Source organism: Sparus aurata, chromosome 6, assembly GCF_900880675.1.
Source record: "Sparus aurata chromosome 6, fSpaAur1.1, whole genome shotgun sequence".
Classification (NCBI taxonomy): Eukaryota; Metazoa; Chordata; class Actinopteri; order Spariformes; family Sparidae; genus Sparus; species Sparus aurata.
In genome coordinates, this window is record NC_044192.1 from 20,121,534 (window position 1) to 20,139,337 (window position 17,804).

The following is a 17,804-nucleotide window of genomic DNA, read 5'->3' on the forward strand; positions in this document are numbered from 1 at the left end:
AAGGATTATATCTTAAATATTCAAGTTTTCTGGAGTTTGTTTTATTTGAGTTACAAAATATGAAGTGCCAACAGCAGACTCCACAGGAGAGTTTGCCAACCTTCTTGTGTTACAAGTATTTACACCCAAAAATCAAGGACATCCATCTAAATTTCCACACTCTGCGTTCTGGTGTCCCAGAGTCCCAGAAGTCTCTGTCAAGTTCCATTGTCAAAGTTTAAATATTTAAAATATTTACAAAGTACTGTATTCAAAAACTCCCAAATCAAACTGTAACTTGTTCGATGCAAAGGCAGGTGTGACTGCTTCAGTAGTGTGAGAAAATGAGCAGAGCTGGTGGAATTAAAAGGAGCTGTTAAACGAAGTGGTCCTCTACAGGGTCTCCATAGTTTTACAGTTCTTTCTCCTCTAAAGAAAGCCCGGGCGAGGAAGTCTGTACATAATTATTTAAAATTTCATGTTGAAATGTCTCCATAGCCATTGTGGTACAACAGCTTACATGATCCTCTCTCGAGAAGAAATTAATGACAATCAATAAAAGACAGATGAAAAAAAAAAGGCCACCCAGATAGTCACTCATTCTTGTTCATCAAACATCCTGATTTTTCTTCAGAGCATCTCCGAACATTAAAATAAAACTCCAATAAATAGAAATACAGCAGAGAAATGGTTGATAAGACTGATTCTGGTTTGGTCCATCCCTGAGTTCTTTTGAGAAGGACAAAAATACCAGAGTGACAAAAGAAAAAAAGACTGATGGGGAGAAAAAGCAAAAAGTTGATAGGGTACGTCCTACACATTCCCATTGTGTCCAGGAGAAAAAAAATATTCTCATATTCCTCTGGTTTCCTGAGGCTCATCAGCAAGAACATCCATCACTGGGAAGGTTCCCAGCAGTGACGGTTACACAGAGGTGATGACAATCATGAGGTGTGGTGAGATGCTGGAGATCCTGTTGAGAAGGTCAGGGGCGAGCTGGGATAAGTGGCTCTCAGAAAACTCGCACGGTGGGAAAATCTGTAGCACATAGGCAGGCTGGGAAAAACAGAAAACATGAATTACACACATGAAGTTAAACAGATTTTAAACCAGAGGGGGGACTTTGTTATGTTTTTCATGAAGTTTAATAGGCTAAATAAGATAAAGTAGACAAAAATAAATGAGTAAAAACACATGAAACATCTTTACATATATCAATGATCATGTCTCACCTGATTGGAACCTGGGTTAGGGATATTGATGATTCCAGCAGCCAACTTTGCCTGCAAATAGTTGATAAATGCAGCCTTTAGAGCTTGAGTTTGGTTTAGGACATCATCTTGATCTCGTCCACATGGCAGAGCGAGAAGAAGACAGAAGTCAGTGTCCCCCTGTGGAGGGAAAAAAAGCAAATGTTGTCAACAGCCCCACTGAATAATTTTTCATCAAATAGTGTCTAGACAAAACACATACCGTCATTCTTCGGGCTACACTTTCTAGTTGTGAAGCCTCTAGTCTCATTCTCTGTACAATCCTAAGCAATGCGCCACCTTCTTGAAGGGGCAGTGATCGATGAGCCAAAGCTTTGTTGCCACAGACAAAATGCAACTGGACTGCAGCTGTGTCATTCTTCAGTGCCAGCAGGCCTTGCCACACAATGGGGTATTTCTGGTAAAATGTGAGACAAAACAAAGACAAGTATGTCAGACATAGCCAGTTCTTGTTCTGACCAATAACCCTGACATAATTTAAAACGCTAAGGTGAGTTTTTCTTACCATAAGCAACTGCACCATATTAACAGGTTGCGTCATCTTGCCATCTGGTTTTGGCTGGAGGTCTGCACCCTAAGAATTCAAGAAAATAATTGTGTCATGAACAGTTTCTGTAACAGGAAGATATCAACCAACATTTACATATACACTCAGTATTTCAGACTGATAGTCCTTCCAGTACTCAAAAAAAAAATGAAGGTAAGGCTAAGACTGAAAATTAGAAAACCCTCTCTGTATAATGCTTAACAATTAACAAGGCATCACAAACAATAGCTTTCAAGATGATCATCAAGTTATACTATCACCTCTTTCGAACAGTTTAAACGGAAACTCACATTGCAACCTAAACGAAGATTGGATTTCTTGCAGAACTGTTGTATTAGTCTGATTTCTCTTTAGTTAAATGCACCTAAGGATCTGGAATGTTAATTGTAGTGAACTCACCATGGTGGGTGTGACACTCAGTGGTGGCTGGTTAAGTCCAACAGAAGACATCTCTGGCATTTGGGAATGGGTGCCTCTTGGGTTTGAGTACATCCCTGAGTACTCTGGGAATGACCCACTAGGTCCTGGTGTTAGTAGCTGAACTCTCTGGGGAGATGCCATCGCTTGCCCAGATTGTCGGATTGCCATCATTCCATCTTTAGGAAGAGGGGAGTGTGGCCTCTTTGCTTCCAATGGCTTTGTCATATCCTTCTCAGAAACACCTTTAGACAAAACATGTGGTCTTGGAGACAAAGATAACGGTAGGCTAGAAGGTGCTGAAGAGGGGGGAAGAGTGTCTTGAATGTGTCCAGAATGAGCATCTGTGGCCAAACGGTCCCCCTGTTGGTGCAAGAGTACACGCATATTTTGTGTCATGTATGTTTCTAACTGGACACTATTCCGCAATGGCCCGCGAGGATCTGACTGCATAGTGTCCGGTTTTAGCTGTGTGGCAGCTTGTCTTCCTGTAGCCTGGTGAAAACGTCTGGTTTCTTCCTGTTCCTGCTCAAGACTCCTCAATGAACTGGGGTTTACCTTGAGAACTTTGTCTCTGCCAACAGCTTGGGGTGAGGTAGGCCGTGGCTGCATTGGACCAGACCAAGGAGAGGCAAGGGACTCACTATGCATCCCGTAGCTCATGACAGACAGGGGTGGAGTATTGACCCGTACATCTCCTTGGACAAGATGCCCCACTGGAATTGATTGACTAACACGATGTGGAGACATACGTCCTAAGCCTCCAGGCACACTGTGAGGTGGCATGATAACCGACTGTTCTGGATGATGTACACCAGTAATAAACTGTTGCATGGCAGGGAGGCCAGAGGGCAGCATCACTGGTATGCCCTTGGGTGATGAGGATCCAATGGGCGAGGACACTTTGGTAAAGGGAGAGTGTGGATGACCCGACTTGCGAGGGGATCGTGGCTCTTGTTTGATTCCACTGATATGTGAGGGAGCTCTGTCACCAGCTGTTGTAACAAAACCTACATGGTTGCCAGGTGGAGAGGGCAAATGGGGGCTTATTGCCGGACTAATCGCGGATGTCCAAGATGGTTTAGCTCCATCAGAATCAACGCTGTCCATTTTCTTTTGATGCTTTATGGGCATGAACTCTTGATGGTAGCTCATTACTTGCTGGTTACCCTGTGTGAGACGCTTCACTACTCCTTGAGGTCCAGATTGGTAAACGGACTCCATCTTTTCTAAACCAGTGCCTTCTTGTTTAATAGAAGACAAAGTTGACTGCATCTTACCAGGATGCCCATGATCTGTCTGTGATGAAGGCCCCTTTTGAAGTGCCGAATGAGAATGACCATACATTTCCTGTTTTATCTGGGGCATGGATACTAACTGCTGAGATTCCATGTCACCCGCTGTTGCTTGTGGGATCTGACTTATTTTTGCACTTATTCTCTGTGGTCCCTCTGTTTTCTGGCCTGAGTGGCTCAACACTACCACTCCCTCAGATGTATTTACTCTCAGACCTGGGCAAGATCCTGTACCAAGAGTGGGGCTCTCAACAATGAAGCGTGCAGCACTTCCCACCTCATCACCAACCGACTGCCCATGGTATGATCCAGTATCGTCTTTGCTGGGCCTATAGGTTGGTTTGGGCAGAGCCATGTCCACACAGGGGTTTGCAATATTCATGTTAACTTTGTCCTCAGGCTCAGGAGGGTTGCAAACACGACTGATAACAGAGGTTGCAGTGGATGCAATAACAGAGATTACAGACTTTGTCTCAGGAGATGTTAGAGAGGCTGGAGGTCGAACAACAGATGGAACTGAATGAACTGGCATTCTACCATCAGAGAGCGGTGACTTATTTGGCACAACAGCTGATGGAGTATTACTTTCAGAGGGGTTCTGATCCCGAAGGGTGAGTAGATTACCAGGAATAGGACTACTCCCTGGCAGTGATATGTTTTTGTGTTTCATAAGAATCTGTCTCAAGTCACTTGTGCCATGATCAATAACCGTGTTTTCAGAGTCTGATGGTAAAGGCTGGTTTTCCTTGGATGCCAAAGGCATAACAGGTGAAGAGCAGACTGCAGCATCCTTAGACTGGTGACGCCAATCTGGTGGAGAAACAGGATTTCTTATTATTGGAGGGGTTGGTCTGATATTTGGCCTGTTAGAAAGTGGAGACAGAGAAGGAGAGATGCACTCAGATGGCACCTGTTGAGGCTTTGGGCATATTGGACTCTTAGATTGGGGGATAACAGATTTAAAATGTTGAACTTGTTCTTCTGAAGACTCTGCATTCATTTCTTTATCCTTGACAGCTGAAGGCTCAGGTTCTGACTTCCAAGTAGTAGGAGTAATTACAGCAGCAGTTGCTGACGATGGAGTTGTTTCAGGAATAGTCTTTTCACTTGAAGCTGTGCTATCTGTTAAGGGAGTTGTCAATTCCTCACTTATTACATTTTCTTCCTTTACATCTTTTTTAGCTTGCTTTTGGGCTTTAGGGCGTTTAGGTGTTTTAGGTCTTCCCTTGGTGCCCCTTTTGGGTGTGGTTGGGAAGACAGATTCCTCCTGTGCAGCAGGTGTATTTGTTTCAGGTTCTTCTTCTTTGGCAGGCTGAATGAAGTCTTGCATTTCAGATTCTGAACCTACATCTGCACTTGGTGGAGGTGCTTGAGGTAGGGATACAGTTGCTTCCCCGGCAGTTATTGAGTCAATAGCCGCCATGAGTTCTGTTTCGCTAGCAGGATAGGGTGGTTTTTCTTCATCTGGGTCACTTCTTACTTCTGTAGGTGGGACAGGTGGAGTTGATGGTTCTGTTGGAAACGCTGGATCTGTGAATTTAGCAATGTTCTCCACAGCCTGCTCCAATTCCAGCTCCTGTGAAATTACACTTATTGGTGCTTCCGGGAGTTCCTTTATTTCCAAAGTGGCATTTTCCTTTTCTACATTGTTGGGGCCTCCTCTGTTGGCATTAGTGCACTTTGAAACGTGATCACTTGGCTCACTGATGGCTGACTTTTTTGTGGAATCCTCTTGATTCCCAAGCTCATCATCCCCCAACTGAAGAAGTTCTTTGACTTCGGTGACATTTAGTCTGATTTTGAGGTTCTTGAGGACAGGAGATTTAGGATTTCTTGTTAACTTGGTTTTTCCTCTAACAATCCTGTCTTTTTCCAAGGTAGGTTTCTCTTCTAAGACTGGGGAATCTGTGTCTTTCCCATTGGATTTACCCTCACAATCCTTCTCCCTGCCCGATTCTCTTCCTTGTTTGTCTTTCTCCTCCTTCTTTTGGTCAACTTTGACTAATGGATCTTCTTTACATGAACTTGATGAATCTTGCAAAGCCAAGGGATCCTCATCTGTGAAATCCATATCCTGATCATCGTCCTCAGTCGCTTCAGGTTTTTCCCCCTTCTTAGCTGATCCAGATCCCAGTACTGTGGACATCTGATTCAATGAACTCTTTGTGCCATGAGGGGATGTTTTCCCTTTTGACACTCTTGGAATTCGTTCACCACTTTCTGATTCATTTGAATCAGTGTCTTTGTTGTCAATTTTAGATTTTTCTACTTTAGCAGTTGAACTCTCGTCACCTTGTCTGCGATTCTTTGGAGGGCGCCCGCGTTTGGTTATAGGGGCTGGGGCAGGGGCAGGTGGATCCTGTTCGATATTTTGTTGTTGCGTTGCATCTTTGTCTGTGGCTCGCTTTCGTGCAGAGCGTGGTGACTCTGTCATTTCCTTTCCAGGCCGAATAGGTGCGTCATCTTCAACTGGGGTGGCATACACAGATTTAACATTTCTTCGTCTTGCTCTGCCTAACGGTATACTCTGCTCCAATGTATCAGGATCTGATCCATGAATAGGAGATTTGCCTGTGGACTTCAAGTCAGCTCTAGGAGATGAGCCACGTTTCAGCTTCTCTTTGTCAATGCGCTCACTCTTGCGTGTTGCTTGTTTCTCAGAACCAGAGGCAGACATGACAGGAACTGGAGCAGTTTGAGCAGGAGATTGTTTGCCCTTTTTATTTTTCATTTCTTTTGTTTTATGCTCTTTTTGAGGTGAGATTGGCTCATCAATTGTATCATTATCACTAGGAATCTGCCCTTTACTAACTTGAGGTTTCTTCTCTCCCTCAGGCTCAGCTATTGTTCTAGAAGTGGAATGGGATTCTTTCTTGACAAAATCCACTTCCTCTGCCAGACTAGGTGGTATGAGACTACTACTGGCTTCAGGCACTTCTGTTTGTGTGCTCTCAGGCTCCAGCTCTGCGTCTGAACTGCTAACAAACTCATGAGAATCACGGCGACAGGGTTTTTCTGTAGAGCAAGGTTTTACATCCTCAGCAACAATTTCTAATCTCCCTTTAGATGGAGAAAGATTACATCTATCCACTGAGTAACTGGGTTCAGGTACTACTATTGGTGCATTCTGAGAGTCAGGTGACGTCTCAGTTTGTGGGTGGTGCACAGGTGCAACAGGTTCATTTTCTTTTGCATCATCCTTTGCCTCTTCCTTTATGACAGACCCAGAGGGATAAGGGTCAGGGGCTAGATTTAACGCAACACATTTATCTTCTGGTGGAGGAATGTCCTTGACTACAGACTGGGGGACAGAAGCAGGCGTGAGTTGAGGTTCAGAAATCAGGGTTTCAGCAGGACTAATGGGTTTAATTTCTGGCTCCATGGTTGATTCTGTTGTTTCAGATGACTGCAAAGCTGGTTGCTCTTGAACAGGTGATTTTTCCACTTTATTCTCATCCATGAGCACCATGTCACCTTTTGCCTCTTGCAGTTGATGGGTTTTATTCTTCTGTTGCTGTAGTCGCATGAGTTCCATAAAACGACTATGGAAAAGAACAACTGGCCCCGTATCAGGTTCACCATCAACTGTCCCTTGCTGACCAGGTGGCTGGTTTTGCGTAGACTCTGGTTCTTCATGTTTGCGTTCCAAATGCTGAAGTCGTCGAGAGTCCAGCTCAAAGACAGGGCTGTGAAGGAAGCGGGATGCAAATAGTTCCCTGCGTTCTGGTTCCTCAGGCTTAGGCTCCTCCTTCCTGTCGTCAAGTTTGTCTTCAGATCCACTTCGAATCTTTTTCTTTACAATGTACCAGGAGGGTGTTGGTCGTGGTGCTGCTTCTACTTTCTCTGTGTCCTTTCTGTTACGTAAGCTTGCAAAATGAGAATCATAATCTAAAAATGACCAGTTATCTTCTCTGGAAGAGGACAGAGATTTTGCACGTTCAAGCAGAGCCTTTGTATCAGGTGTGATGGTCTGATCAAGTGCAAAGGAGTAGAATTTGTTCCTTTCGAGGTGTGCTAGTTTGGGGTCTGAAAACCTGTCAACCCTTGGCCTCTCAGAAAAAGGCATAGATGTTGAGGGCATAGGAGAGCGTGGTTTGGTCTCTCTGTCATCCTCAGGGTCAGATCGTACTTCCCCTGGCTCCAAGTCATGCCAAATACCATATTCCAAACGTTTGCGATTGTGAATGTTTTTACTAAGACTTCTAGAAAAGTTCAGGTCAGGTAACAAGTCTTGTTTCACTCTGCTCTCCCATCTCTTTTGTTGCTCTTCTTCCACACTAAGAACAGGCGTGTTTTGCTTGTTTACCTGTGTGTTATGTGTCCTTTTAACTAAAAGCTCCAGATCTGGGTGAATTTTTTCTTCATTTCTACTCAACTCTTTCTGACAAGGATCCACAAAGTCCTCATCTACATGGTGAGGGAAGTGCTGATGTCCAGGAGAGGCGGTGTTGTTCCAGTCAGGATCTTCGCTTTTTTGTCTGAAGCTCCTGTAGACACGCTCCCTCTTAATCCCCATGTCGGTGTCAAATTCTAGTTTCTTTAGTTTGTGAGATGGAAAATTATCTGTGACATCCTCAGGTGGTTTACCAACCTCATGCACAAGACTACGATGTTCCAAGTCATCCATTTCACTTCCTTGGGGACTTACTGGTTTGTCAGGTTTGTCAGACTCGCGCTGCTGTTGCTGCTGGTGCAATCGTCTATTTTGTTCCATTTGCTTGCGGTAACTTTGAGAGAGGTCAATGTCAACATGGTCCTCTTTGTTTTTAGCACTTTTGTCAGTGTCAGCATTTTGAGCACAAAATTTGAAAGCAGCTTGGTGTTCTTGTTCTTTGATACTGCTTTGGTCTGTAATCCCCTCGTGGGAAAACCTTCTGGATGAAGTGTGCCCTGGATGTCGTTTTGACTCCAGTGGGTCCAAAGATCCCTCCGATTTCTCTCTTTGTCCTCTGACATCCTCTTGACTGTCCTTTAGAGTGCCACTTTTATCAGTTTTGGGTCTTGAATCTCTCCGCTGTGAGTCTTTGTGTTTGTCAGTATCGGCCTCTTTCACATATGTGGCACTGGGGCCAAAGTCAGAGGGCTGAATACCATCCTCTTCTTCGTGCCTGCTCCTTTTCTGGCGAATAGTTCTTCCCCCAGATTCAGCAAAACGCCTCTTTCTTGCAGCAAGGCGATCTGAATCCACAGATGAATCTTTCCCATCATTTCCAATATCGGTCTTCAGATGTTTCTTGAGTCGACTTTTTCCATCCATGTCTGAATTCTCCCCTTTACTCATTTCAGATCTTTCACTTTTTACAGAGTCATGATGGGCAGTTGACAGCGGATTTGCAGTAAGGGAGTCACCTTCCCCCTTACATTTCTGCTTCTCATGAGTGTCTTGGTCTGATCCCCTTCCTCTTCCAGGTGTACCATCAAAACTGGCCTCAAGCTCTGATTCAGGCAGTGGGTTGGACGGGGACTGCCCCTTTGCTTTCCTTGATTTAACCTTCTCAGTTTTGTCTTTGTCACCTTTCTCTTTTCGTTTTGCACGTTTAGTTTTCTCAGCACCTGCCACACGATCTGGTTGACTGCTCTTCTCACTCTTGTCACTCTTTGAGGCATGTTCCAGCAGGGTCTTTTCAGATTTGTCAAAGTGTGGTGGTGACATTGAGCTCACACTTCCACTTCGCTCAGAGGACTGGCTGTAAACCCGTCGTTCTGAGTCTCTGGGAGCCCGCTCAGACGGTGAAGGCGATACTGTCGGAGTAACAGGTCGTCTTGGGTGCGAAGGGCTCCACCTGCTGCGGTCAGCCTCAAAGCGCTCTCGTTCTCTTTCTCGCTCTCTTTGAATATATGTGTATTTTCGAATGTCTTGCTCAAATGGGTCTCTGTAATCCCTGTAGTCTCTTGGGTCTTCATGGTAACGAGGGTCAAAGTGATCCCCCTGATAGTGTTCCAGTTCAGGAAAACGTTCTCTGCTGCGAGCAGCGTAGTCTCTTCGAGCATCCTCTGGATAGAGGCCAGGGGTTCGTATATTCTCATAGTAAGCCCTCTCTGCTGTAAATTCATGGTATGGAGGTCTGCGCTCCTCTCTGTAGAGTGATTGGAGACAATGGAAAGAGACAAGTAATACATTCAGTCAGCCTGAATATTCTCATTAACAATACATTTTTCAAAATAGCAACCGTAATGATTATCTTAATTGACATATTTGTGACATTTAAGAATATATATTCGGTTGAGGACATTATCAATTACATGCAATTAACAATATCGGAAATGTACCTTCGTTCAGGAGGAATTTCATAGAAGTCTCTAATGTCTTGACCAGATGTCTGCATAGATCGATAGAATGCCATCTGACTCTCTTGACTTGCAAAATCCACCTTTCATAAATGATTAAGTTGTTAAAACACATAAATACATACAAACACGCATGAATAACACTATTCACTAATCATCCAAATAACTGCCATTCATTACCTTTATTTTGTTGCCGCCAATCTTCCAACCTTTGGTCTCCCTTACAGCTGCCTGGGCAAAATCTGTGTTGTTGTACAAAATGAGGGCCATCCCTTTCAGTCTATCAAACACAACCTTAAAAAAAGGACAGAAAGACATTTAGAATTTTGAAAACTACACAGCATTCAAATCAAAAGCTGCAAATTAAGCAAGATATAATTTAGAACATTACCTTAACTACATGTCCATAGCGGCAGAAATGCCGAGTGAGGTATTGCTCTGTAATACTGGTTGCCAGGCCATCTAGCCAAACACAAGTTGTGGGCATACTTTTCCCAAACCCAAGCTACAAGGAGAAATAGAAAAACACGCATATTACATTGACAGTTACATTAGCTTAAAATCTACATAGACATCAAATGTTGCCTTTGCGTATTGTAAAAACACTACCTTCAGTCTGTTGCTCCCCAAATACTCTCCATCCATCTTCTTAATGGCTTTGCAGACACTGGCTATATCAGAATACTGCACAAAAGCATATTGGGGAACTCCATTTACTTTCTTGATGTCAATGTCCTTGAGGAAAAAAGACAGAACAATTAGTAACACATATCAAATCTTAAATGTACCAATATGCAGTGCAGCCAAATGGTAGCATACCACAATTTCTCCGAAGCGCTGAAAAATGTCGAGGAGTTGTTGATAACTGGTGGTCTTCTCAAGGTTGCCAATAAACAGTGTCCTTGTGGCCTTTGGATGGAACTCATCTATCCGTCCATCTAAGGGCCTGAACTCATTTTCACTCTCTGTTTCTGAGGAAAGGGAGGGCTTATCATTAATATTACTGACTTTTCAGAAGTAATGTTTGTTGAAATAATTTGTTGGCACCAAGTATTCATCACTATAGTATATTTTTTCGTCACTTACCAGGACCATTCCAGGCAGTTACTTCAATCATCATGCCAAAGAACAGCTTCCCTTTGGACACAGTAAGGGCTTTCTCTTGATCCTCCTGCTGTCTGAAGAACACCAAACCGTAACGGTCTTCTGATGCCCCATGGATCTGGACTGAGGTCACTTTGCCATGTTTCTTGAATTCATGGAAAAGCCCATCTTTTAAACTTGTGTCTGTGGTGGAAAAAAAAAATAATTATAACTAAGGTTTAATACATATTTTCATAAGAATTCATATAGACTACTTTTCTCCATTCACAATTTCTTATTGAAACTGGTTAAGGTTGTGTTGTGGGGGGTGTCAAAGCTTGAATCCAACAATATGTTTTTTTATCCGTTGTTCTAAAGCAGTGACTCAAGCTGGATGTTTTACTTTTTCAACTCCTAACGTGATGTTACAGAACTTGAGATTATGGTCTAGGAACATATGCTATAAATACTAAAGTAAGCAGGTGACAGCCCATGTGGAAATATTAGAAGCGGGGTGACCTGTACACCAGTAGGCTCACATCCAAACTAGATATCTACTAACCATCAAATAGTAGCAAAAGTTTTCTATATATGGAGCAACCAAAAAACAAAACAAAGTGATGTTTAAGACAAACAAAAAAATTATTGATCTGTTCTTTGTAATGATTAATCAAGTTTTCATCATATATTTTTAGTTATTGCACATTTGAGATAGAATCCAATTCCAAACATGAGACTGGTCTGAAAAGGAATAATAAAATACACTTCTAAAGACAATAAAACCATTGGAGTCTTTAAGAGGCTGACTCAAAATGTGTAACTCACCTGTGGAGCGCACTGGTAGGTTTTGCACTTTAATTCCAAAACTCCTGCGTGGCTCATCTGAGTCAAGCACCATTGATGACTGATTAGGTGCGTGTGTAGCTGACGACTGTACGGAACGTGCACGAGACCCATCACTTGAGCTGCTGTTCGAATCGCTGTCATGAAAAAACAAACAAATAAGAAAACCATTTGATTAGATTCTTTCTTATGAGTATTTCCTAACACATGTCGATGGTTTGTGTAGTGAAGAAAAATATTCATCCAGTCAGTAAACCTATGAAACGTGATGCATTAATATCATAACAAAATAAATGTCACACCTGCCGCTGCCCGTGCTGCTAGTGCTACTGACAGAATCAGAGCTTGAAGATCTGCTCCTGGATCGAGATCGCGGGCCTCTTCCAGGGGACAAAGGAGCTCTTTTAGGGGAATGAGGAGTTTTGGGGGTTTGTCCCGTGGTCCGTTGTGGGGATGGGTGCCTTGACGCAGAGGAATGAGATGATCGGCTCCTGCGGTGATGGTAGGTTCTATCAACACGTCGTCCTCTGTCATCTCTGTATAGGTCACGTCGTGTTGAATTAGTGAGAGTAAAGGGGTCTCGAATTCTAGAGTCAAAATGTGGGTCCGATGCCTCAAAGCTTCCCGCAATAGCACTGCTCCCTGGGCCAGCAGCAGCAAACATTGAGCGATCTCTGTAATAATCAGCGTTGTAGTGACGCTGTCTGTCAAAAGTGCTGCTGCGCTCATGGTGTCCATATGGGCTGTGATCATATGCACGTTCACGGGTCTCTGAGCTACTGTAAAATAAGAACAGGGTAGAGAGGGAGAAAGAATTACTAGGATTCTAACAAAGAAGGGAAAAAAATAACCTACAATGAACATATATTGGCACTGAAATTCACAATAGTGAAATGCCAAACGGCCAGTACAGCAAGGACACAGCTGAGAGATGACCAAATAAAATGTGGGGTCAATTTAAGTAGTTCCATATGGGTATAAAGAGCAGTGCCAGTATTGTCATTTTTAACTTGGAAAAATAATTCATTGCCATCAAAAACAAACACTAGGGTTCCAGTTTGTCCAGTAAGAGAAAAGTGTCTGCTCTAAGATATGTTGAGGAAATGCTTTTTGTACTTTTCAGTAACACGTTTCACAGCAAAAGTTGCAGAATATTTTCTACAAATGTCACATGTTGGAGTTTACATGGTTTTAGGCACAAGTGAAGCATTTTAACAAATGCTGGAAAAACCAAACCAAATAATCTCAAGTAGAAGAATAAGCAAAATAATTTGTCTTTTCAAGTCATGACGTAATGGAGTCAACGGATCAAATGCTGGCACTGTCTGGCTGCAGCCCAAAATGACATATCATTTTTAGGAGCAACAAAACCACTAACAAGCACAATTTTCTATACTGTTGATTCATAAACAGTCGCATGAAAAAAGCAGCTCCAGACTGTAATATCACTACTATTCTCATTGTAGATCTACTTTTGAACACATAACTCAGCAATGTTGAAATGCTGTTCATGTTCCTCTATTAATTTAATTTGCAAAAACAACACTGAGCAGTATTGGCTCCAGTGGGTGCCCAAGGGAGCTGATTTCAGAGGCTGACTGTTCATGAAGTATTGCTGGTAGGAAAAAGAAAATATGAAAATGAAAAATTTCTCTTAAGATTTAATAGGACAAGTCTCCTATTGAGGAGCTCTGTGGTACTGAAATTTAAAATGCCATGCAGAGCTCAGATCAATGTCTTTAAAATAAAAAAAAAATCCTTTGTAGTACTTATGCTGTAAAAAGATGCACTAAGATAAAGATATAATATTCAATACATATATTTTATATATGCATCTTATAAAATATAGTTTTCCTCTCATCAAAGTAACCTTTTCCCTAAAAGCAGTGCAAAACTATTAGACAAAGCACTAAGGAAGGTTAGAGATAGAAAATATGCACAGGGCAGAGCAATACCAACCTTTTGGGAAAGAAGTTACCGAATCTAATCCAAATAAAATCTAGGTGGTCAGAATGTGAGAGCCCGAATGAAAAACCAAGGGGAAAAATCAATTGATCTAATTAGGCAAAAAACGGTTCTCTTGAATCGCACTGCACGTAATCTTCAAATACTGTGGAGCACCAGGCCAGTAGATTGTTGAGGTATAATCCACAGTTAGGCTACTTATTTCTCTTCACTGGATGGAAAAGGAAAAAAACAAAACAACCACAGAAATGGACCTTTTTATGGATTTCACGACATGTGGTGCAAAAAACGCTACAGGAAGATGAGACCTGAATAAATAAATATGGATAAAAAAAAAAGATGATGAACTTCAGTGTAATTCAGCGCATTCCAGGTTGTTTATACCAGTAAACTGACGCCCGAAAGGAAAATACATCCGACTGGATCAGTCTTGACTTGTGGTATGATGAAGTGGTATGTTCCAACAGTTGGGCTTCATGTCAGTAAAAGGTTAAAAAAAAATGTATTCCACTGGTGAACGTCAACATCACGCAAGCTTGTAGACTCGCAGACACTACGATCAAATCCTCATGGGCTCATAGGATGACATAATTCCACAATCCATGGATATTATCAGGTCTACTTATGTAAAAGGTGTCTTCTTTTTGCAGTAACATTTCAAGTTCCTTTGATAAAGTTGTCTTCAGCTCTCTTTAACATACTTGGAGCGCTCTTCTACTCACTGAGGCTTCACACAGCTACATCCACTCTCGAGTAATCCCAACAAATGGCAGCTACACCTATCCATACTAGGGTCCACATCAGTACATCCAACATGGGGTATCGGGTAGTGCATACATCCAGGGGTGTACATCCCAACTATGCGGTCTTCATGCGTCTTCATGGCCATCTATCCAAAACAAGAATAGCTCCACAAACTTTGCTGGTTGATTGTTTGGATCCTGGGTGTTCTTGCAAAGTCTTCTTGGTATAGCTTCCATAACTGAGACAAAATGCGTTAATTACATATAGTTAATCTCATCCTAAAATGACTGAGATAGCCTAGGAAATGCACATTATATCTGTATTTCTTGTGAAGTGTAGAAAAGTTCTCTCATCGACTTCTTCAAAAACTTTAATCCAGTGCAGGCCGTATCCACAGATGCAAAAAAATGGTAAAAGTAGTCCAACCATCAGCTGTTGCCAAGAGGAAAAAACAATTGACAACCCGAGATGGGAGCTCCTCTAAGTAATTTGAATACATTCTTCAAAGAAAAGTACATCCTTCATAATAGGGATTTACTTCCAGTTTAAGGCGATTCCATGTAAAAATCAAGGTTAGATCCGATTTTTAGGAGAAAAATGTTTTTAAAAATATCCAAAAGCTCCCCAAGGTAGTTCCCCACAAAATGTAATAAATCCAAAACTCACCAGGATATTCCTTGCAGATGTAATATCCAAACCAGATGTCAAACCTTGATTTAGTTACCTTACCAAATGATAATGTGTAGTTAATTTACTTAGATCCCGTGGGAAAGGCGAGTCACTTATGATGAAAAGTGGAACGATCCCTAATTACCTTTGTGTGACCCCCTTGAGGCACATATCCCTGAAGAATAACCCCACTATGTGTTTAGGTGTTACACCTATCCGATACTAGAATCCCCTGGATTTTAAGGGGAGGCCGTGTCCACTTACCCATCTATTCTCCGTTCATAACGTCCCTCTCTGGTGTGAAGGGACACAGGTGGCCCAAACACTGGACCAACTGTTCCCCTAGAGAATCCTGTAACGTCTCGACTGCTCGAGGGGGTGCTGTCTTCAAGGCCCCGAACAGCACTAGGCACTGACCCAGGTTCATTGTAGTCAGTCCGAAGGTCCCTGTCTCCCATCTTGTTGACAGCATTGTGAGCCTTCTGTGCACTTTTGATATCCACAAAATCCACAAAGGCTGCAACACCACCCTCTGACCCTCGCTTCCGCAGCACTTTAACACTTTCCACACGCCCATACCTGAGAATTACAATAAAAACAAATAGGAAATTACATATACATGATCTAAAAATAGGCTACGTGCAGTTTCTCTGTATGCCAGAATTAGACACATTAAGAACAGAAGAGGTACTGATATTAAAAACAAATTGTAATGTATTGTCTCCAATTATACACAAAAGCAAATTTCCACTGTATCCTTTTAGACACTATAAAAACTGTCTGAACATAAGGAAGTCTTCAAGGGTGTCTGCAATCATAATAATGGCTGATTTAGCTTGTTGGTGCAATGTTGAGGTTTCTTAACGACTTCAAAGCTCGAATGCTGTTCAAACATCCCTCCAGGACCTAACACATTACCAGTGTTAACTATAAAAAGCCTAGCCTCAAACACATAGCTGTCATCAGATCACTAGTAATGCAGTACAGAAGCAGCTCCCATAAACTGTGACTGGATGTAATGTTTGTTGTGTTACAGAGGACTTCTTCGATGAGTGACTCGAGTACGTCTAACTTAAGTAGCAAATTACATGTACTTAAATTACTTCCATGAACACGGGGAAGCATGAGTTTATACTGTTAGCTATCTTGCTTACTAGCGGGAGAAAGACCTAGTTTGCTATTACTTGTAATTTAACCAAATTAGAAGCAACACCGAGTATCTTGGCCGAGTTTGCTTGTGTGGTGATGGCTAACGTTACCGACGACAGGCAGCTCAAGTATTTGCTAACAACATTATCAGCCCAGTGGGATCACTGATCGTTGGCAGATTTTGGATTCCATACGTTTAAGTATTTCTCCAACATCCCCTTTCATCAGAGAAGTTACATTATGTGCGAGACGTCTCCAGTGGCCATGAAAATGTTATGCTACGAAATATTATCTGACCTGCTGTCCAGCTAACACTAGCTGCCTTTTGGCTTGTGCTGATTATGAAAACGTCTTGACTTCCCACAAAATGGTTGGTTGGTTGGTTGGGTGGTAGCTCGGTGGCTAGCAACCCTAGCTACTTGCCTCTTGGTTTTGGCAAAAGTTAGCCAAATATTTTAAACCGTAAATATTTAAACTTAAGTGGTTCTATTGTCAACATTTTGCCTTTATAAATATTGCTGTATTGCAATATAGCACATGTAGCGCATACGAAACAGCCAGACTTGTAAAACTTGAAAAATGCTAACGTTAGCTGCATTAGCATCGGTCGCAGGCTACCCAGCGAGCTCGTAACGTTACTGCACCTAGCGCGCGCTGCTCCGCCAACAGAGGGTCCCTCTTGCGTAACCTACCGTTTAAAATGCTCCACAATTTTCTCCTCTCGAACGTGTTCGGGTAAATTTCCCACCCATAGGTGTCTGGTTTCCCGAACCATCTTGCGCTATTCTTCCCCCTTTCACACACATATGATCTCGCACGTTTCTAATCCCTGCCGGTCGGAGGTCCGCCTGAACAAAATGAACGACGGTGGATTCCGTGAATAATCTGGGCCTGGTAGCCTGCTGTCCGTTTAGCTTTAGCTGCTGCGTCCTCGATCCATGCACGTGAACGCGCCGGATCCTCGCTCCCGATGGTCTTAGGTGCGAGCTGCGCGTGCCCGGGGCCTGGCGTGCTGCGCGTGCTCGACGGTGACGAATAATGCAAAGTGACAGGGAGCACGTGATTTCTGCAAGAGGATCAAACTGCAGCCGTCGAGGAGGAAATGTCTGCGGTGTTGACTGCAAGGTGATCAAGATTATGGGCGGAAAGCTTTCTATTAAAAGCAGATCACATAACATTTTAATGTGCCAGGATTGGAAATGCTGAACATTGATTAATTATTACAGTATAATACAGATACAAGTTGGACTAGGCCTTTCTTTTAAAGCTGATTGATATAAATGTACAAGTGAAAAACAAGTTATTAGGCTGGGGCTGTGCCCACAATCAACCACTGTGAGTACTGCAACCCCTTCTCTGTTCTCTCTGTTGCACAGAGGATACATTTATGGCTGCAATTACATATAATATTCACTATCATTATTATTATTATTATTATTATTATTTTTTTTATTATTATATGTTTTTTGTAGTCTGACTTTTAGTATATTACTCTTTATAAGTCATTGGGAGGGAATATTTTTTGAGTGAGAAGAAACCATGATATAAGATTAT

The 17,804-nt window shown here is 42.4% G+C and overlaps 1 protein-coding gene across 5 annotated transcripts; it reads right to left on the minus strand.

The window, feature by feature from the left end:
• Positions 1–19: 19 nt before the first annotated feature.
• Positions 20–17,241, minus strand: LOC115582995 (msx2-interacting protein). 5 transcript variants are annotated; one of them, XM_030419328.1, is made up of 15 exons: positions 16,943–17,241; positions 15,366–15,680; positions 12,026–12,499; positions 11,706–11,860; positions 10,884–11,084; positions 10,617–10,768; positions 10,407–10,532; positions 10,189–10,302; positions 9,978–10,091; positions 9,780–9,880; positions 2,197–9,586; positions 1,756–1,824; positions 1,453–1,647; positions 1,212–1,370; positions 20–1,035 (listed from the first exon to the last, which is right to left on the minus strand). In XM_030419328.1, the coding sequence occupies exons 1-15, from the start codon at positions 17,023–17,025 to the stop codon at positions 904–906; spliced, it is 9,780 nt and encodes a 3,259-aa protein (XP_030275188.1). In that variant the 5' UTR covers positions 17,026–17,241; the 3' UTR covers positions 20–903. The 5 variants fall into 5 exon arrangements, with proteins under 5 accessions (XP_030275188.1, XP_030275189.1, XP_030275187.1 ...); XM_030419329.1 differs by having other exon boundaries at positions 10,617–10,762; positions 12,026–12,502; XM_030419327.1 differs by having other exon boundaries at positions 12,026–12,502.
• Positions 17,242–17,804: the final 563 nt, after the last annotated feature.

Bases quoted from the DNA above. Each gene is read 5' to 3' on its own strand.
- LOC115582995 (XM_030419327.1), bottom strand. From the start codon at position 17,025: ATGGTTCGGGAAACCAGACACCTATGGGTGGGAAATTTACCCGAACAC. The intron at 11,085-11,705 runs GTGAGTTACACA...TTTCCACCACAG, and splicing joins CCTACCAGTGCGCTCCACAG to ACACAAGTTTAAAAGATGGG. The intron at 9,881-9,977 runs GTAATGAATGGC...CATTTATGAAAG, and splicing joins TTGGCGGCAACAAAATAAAG to GTGGATTTTGCAAGTCAAGA.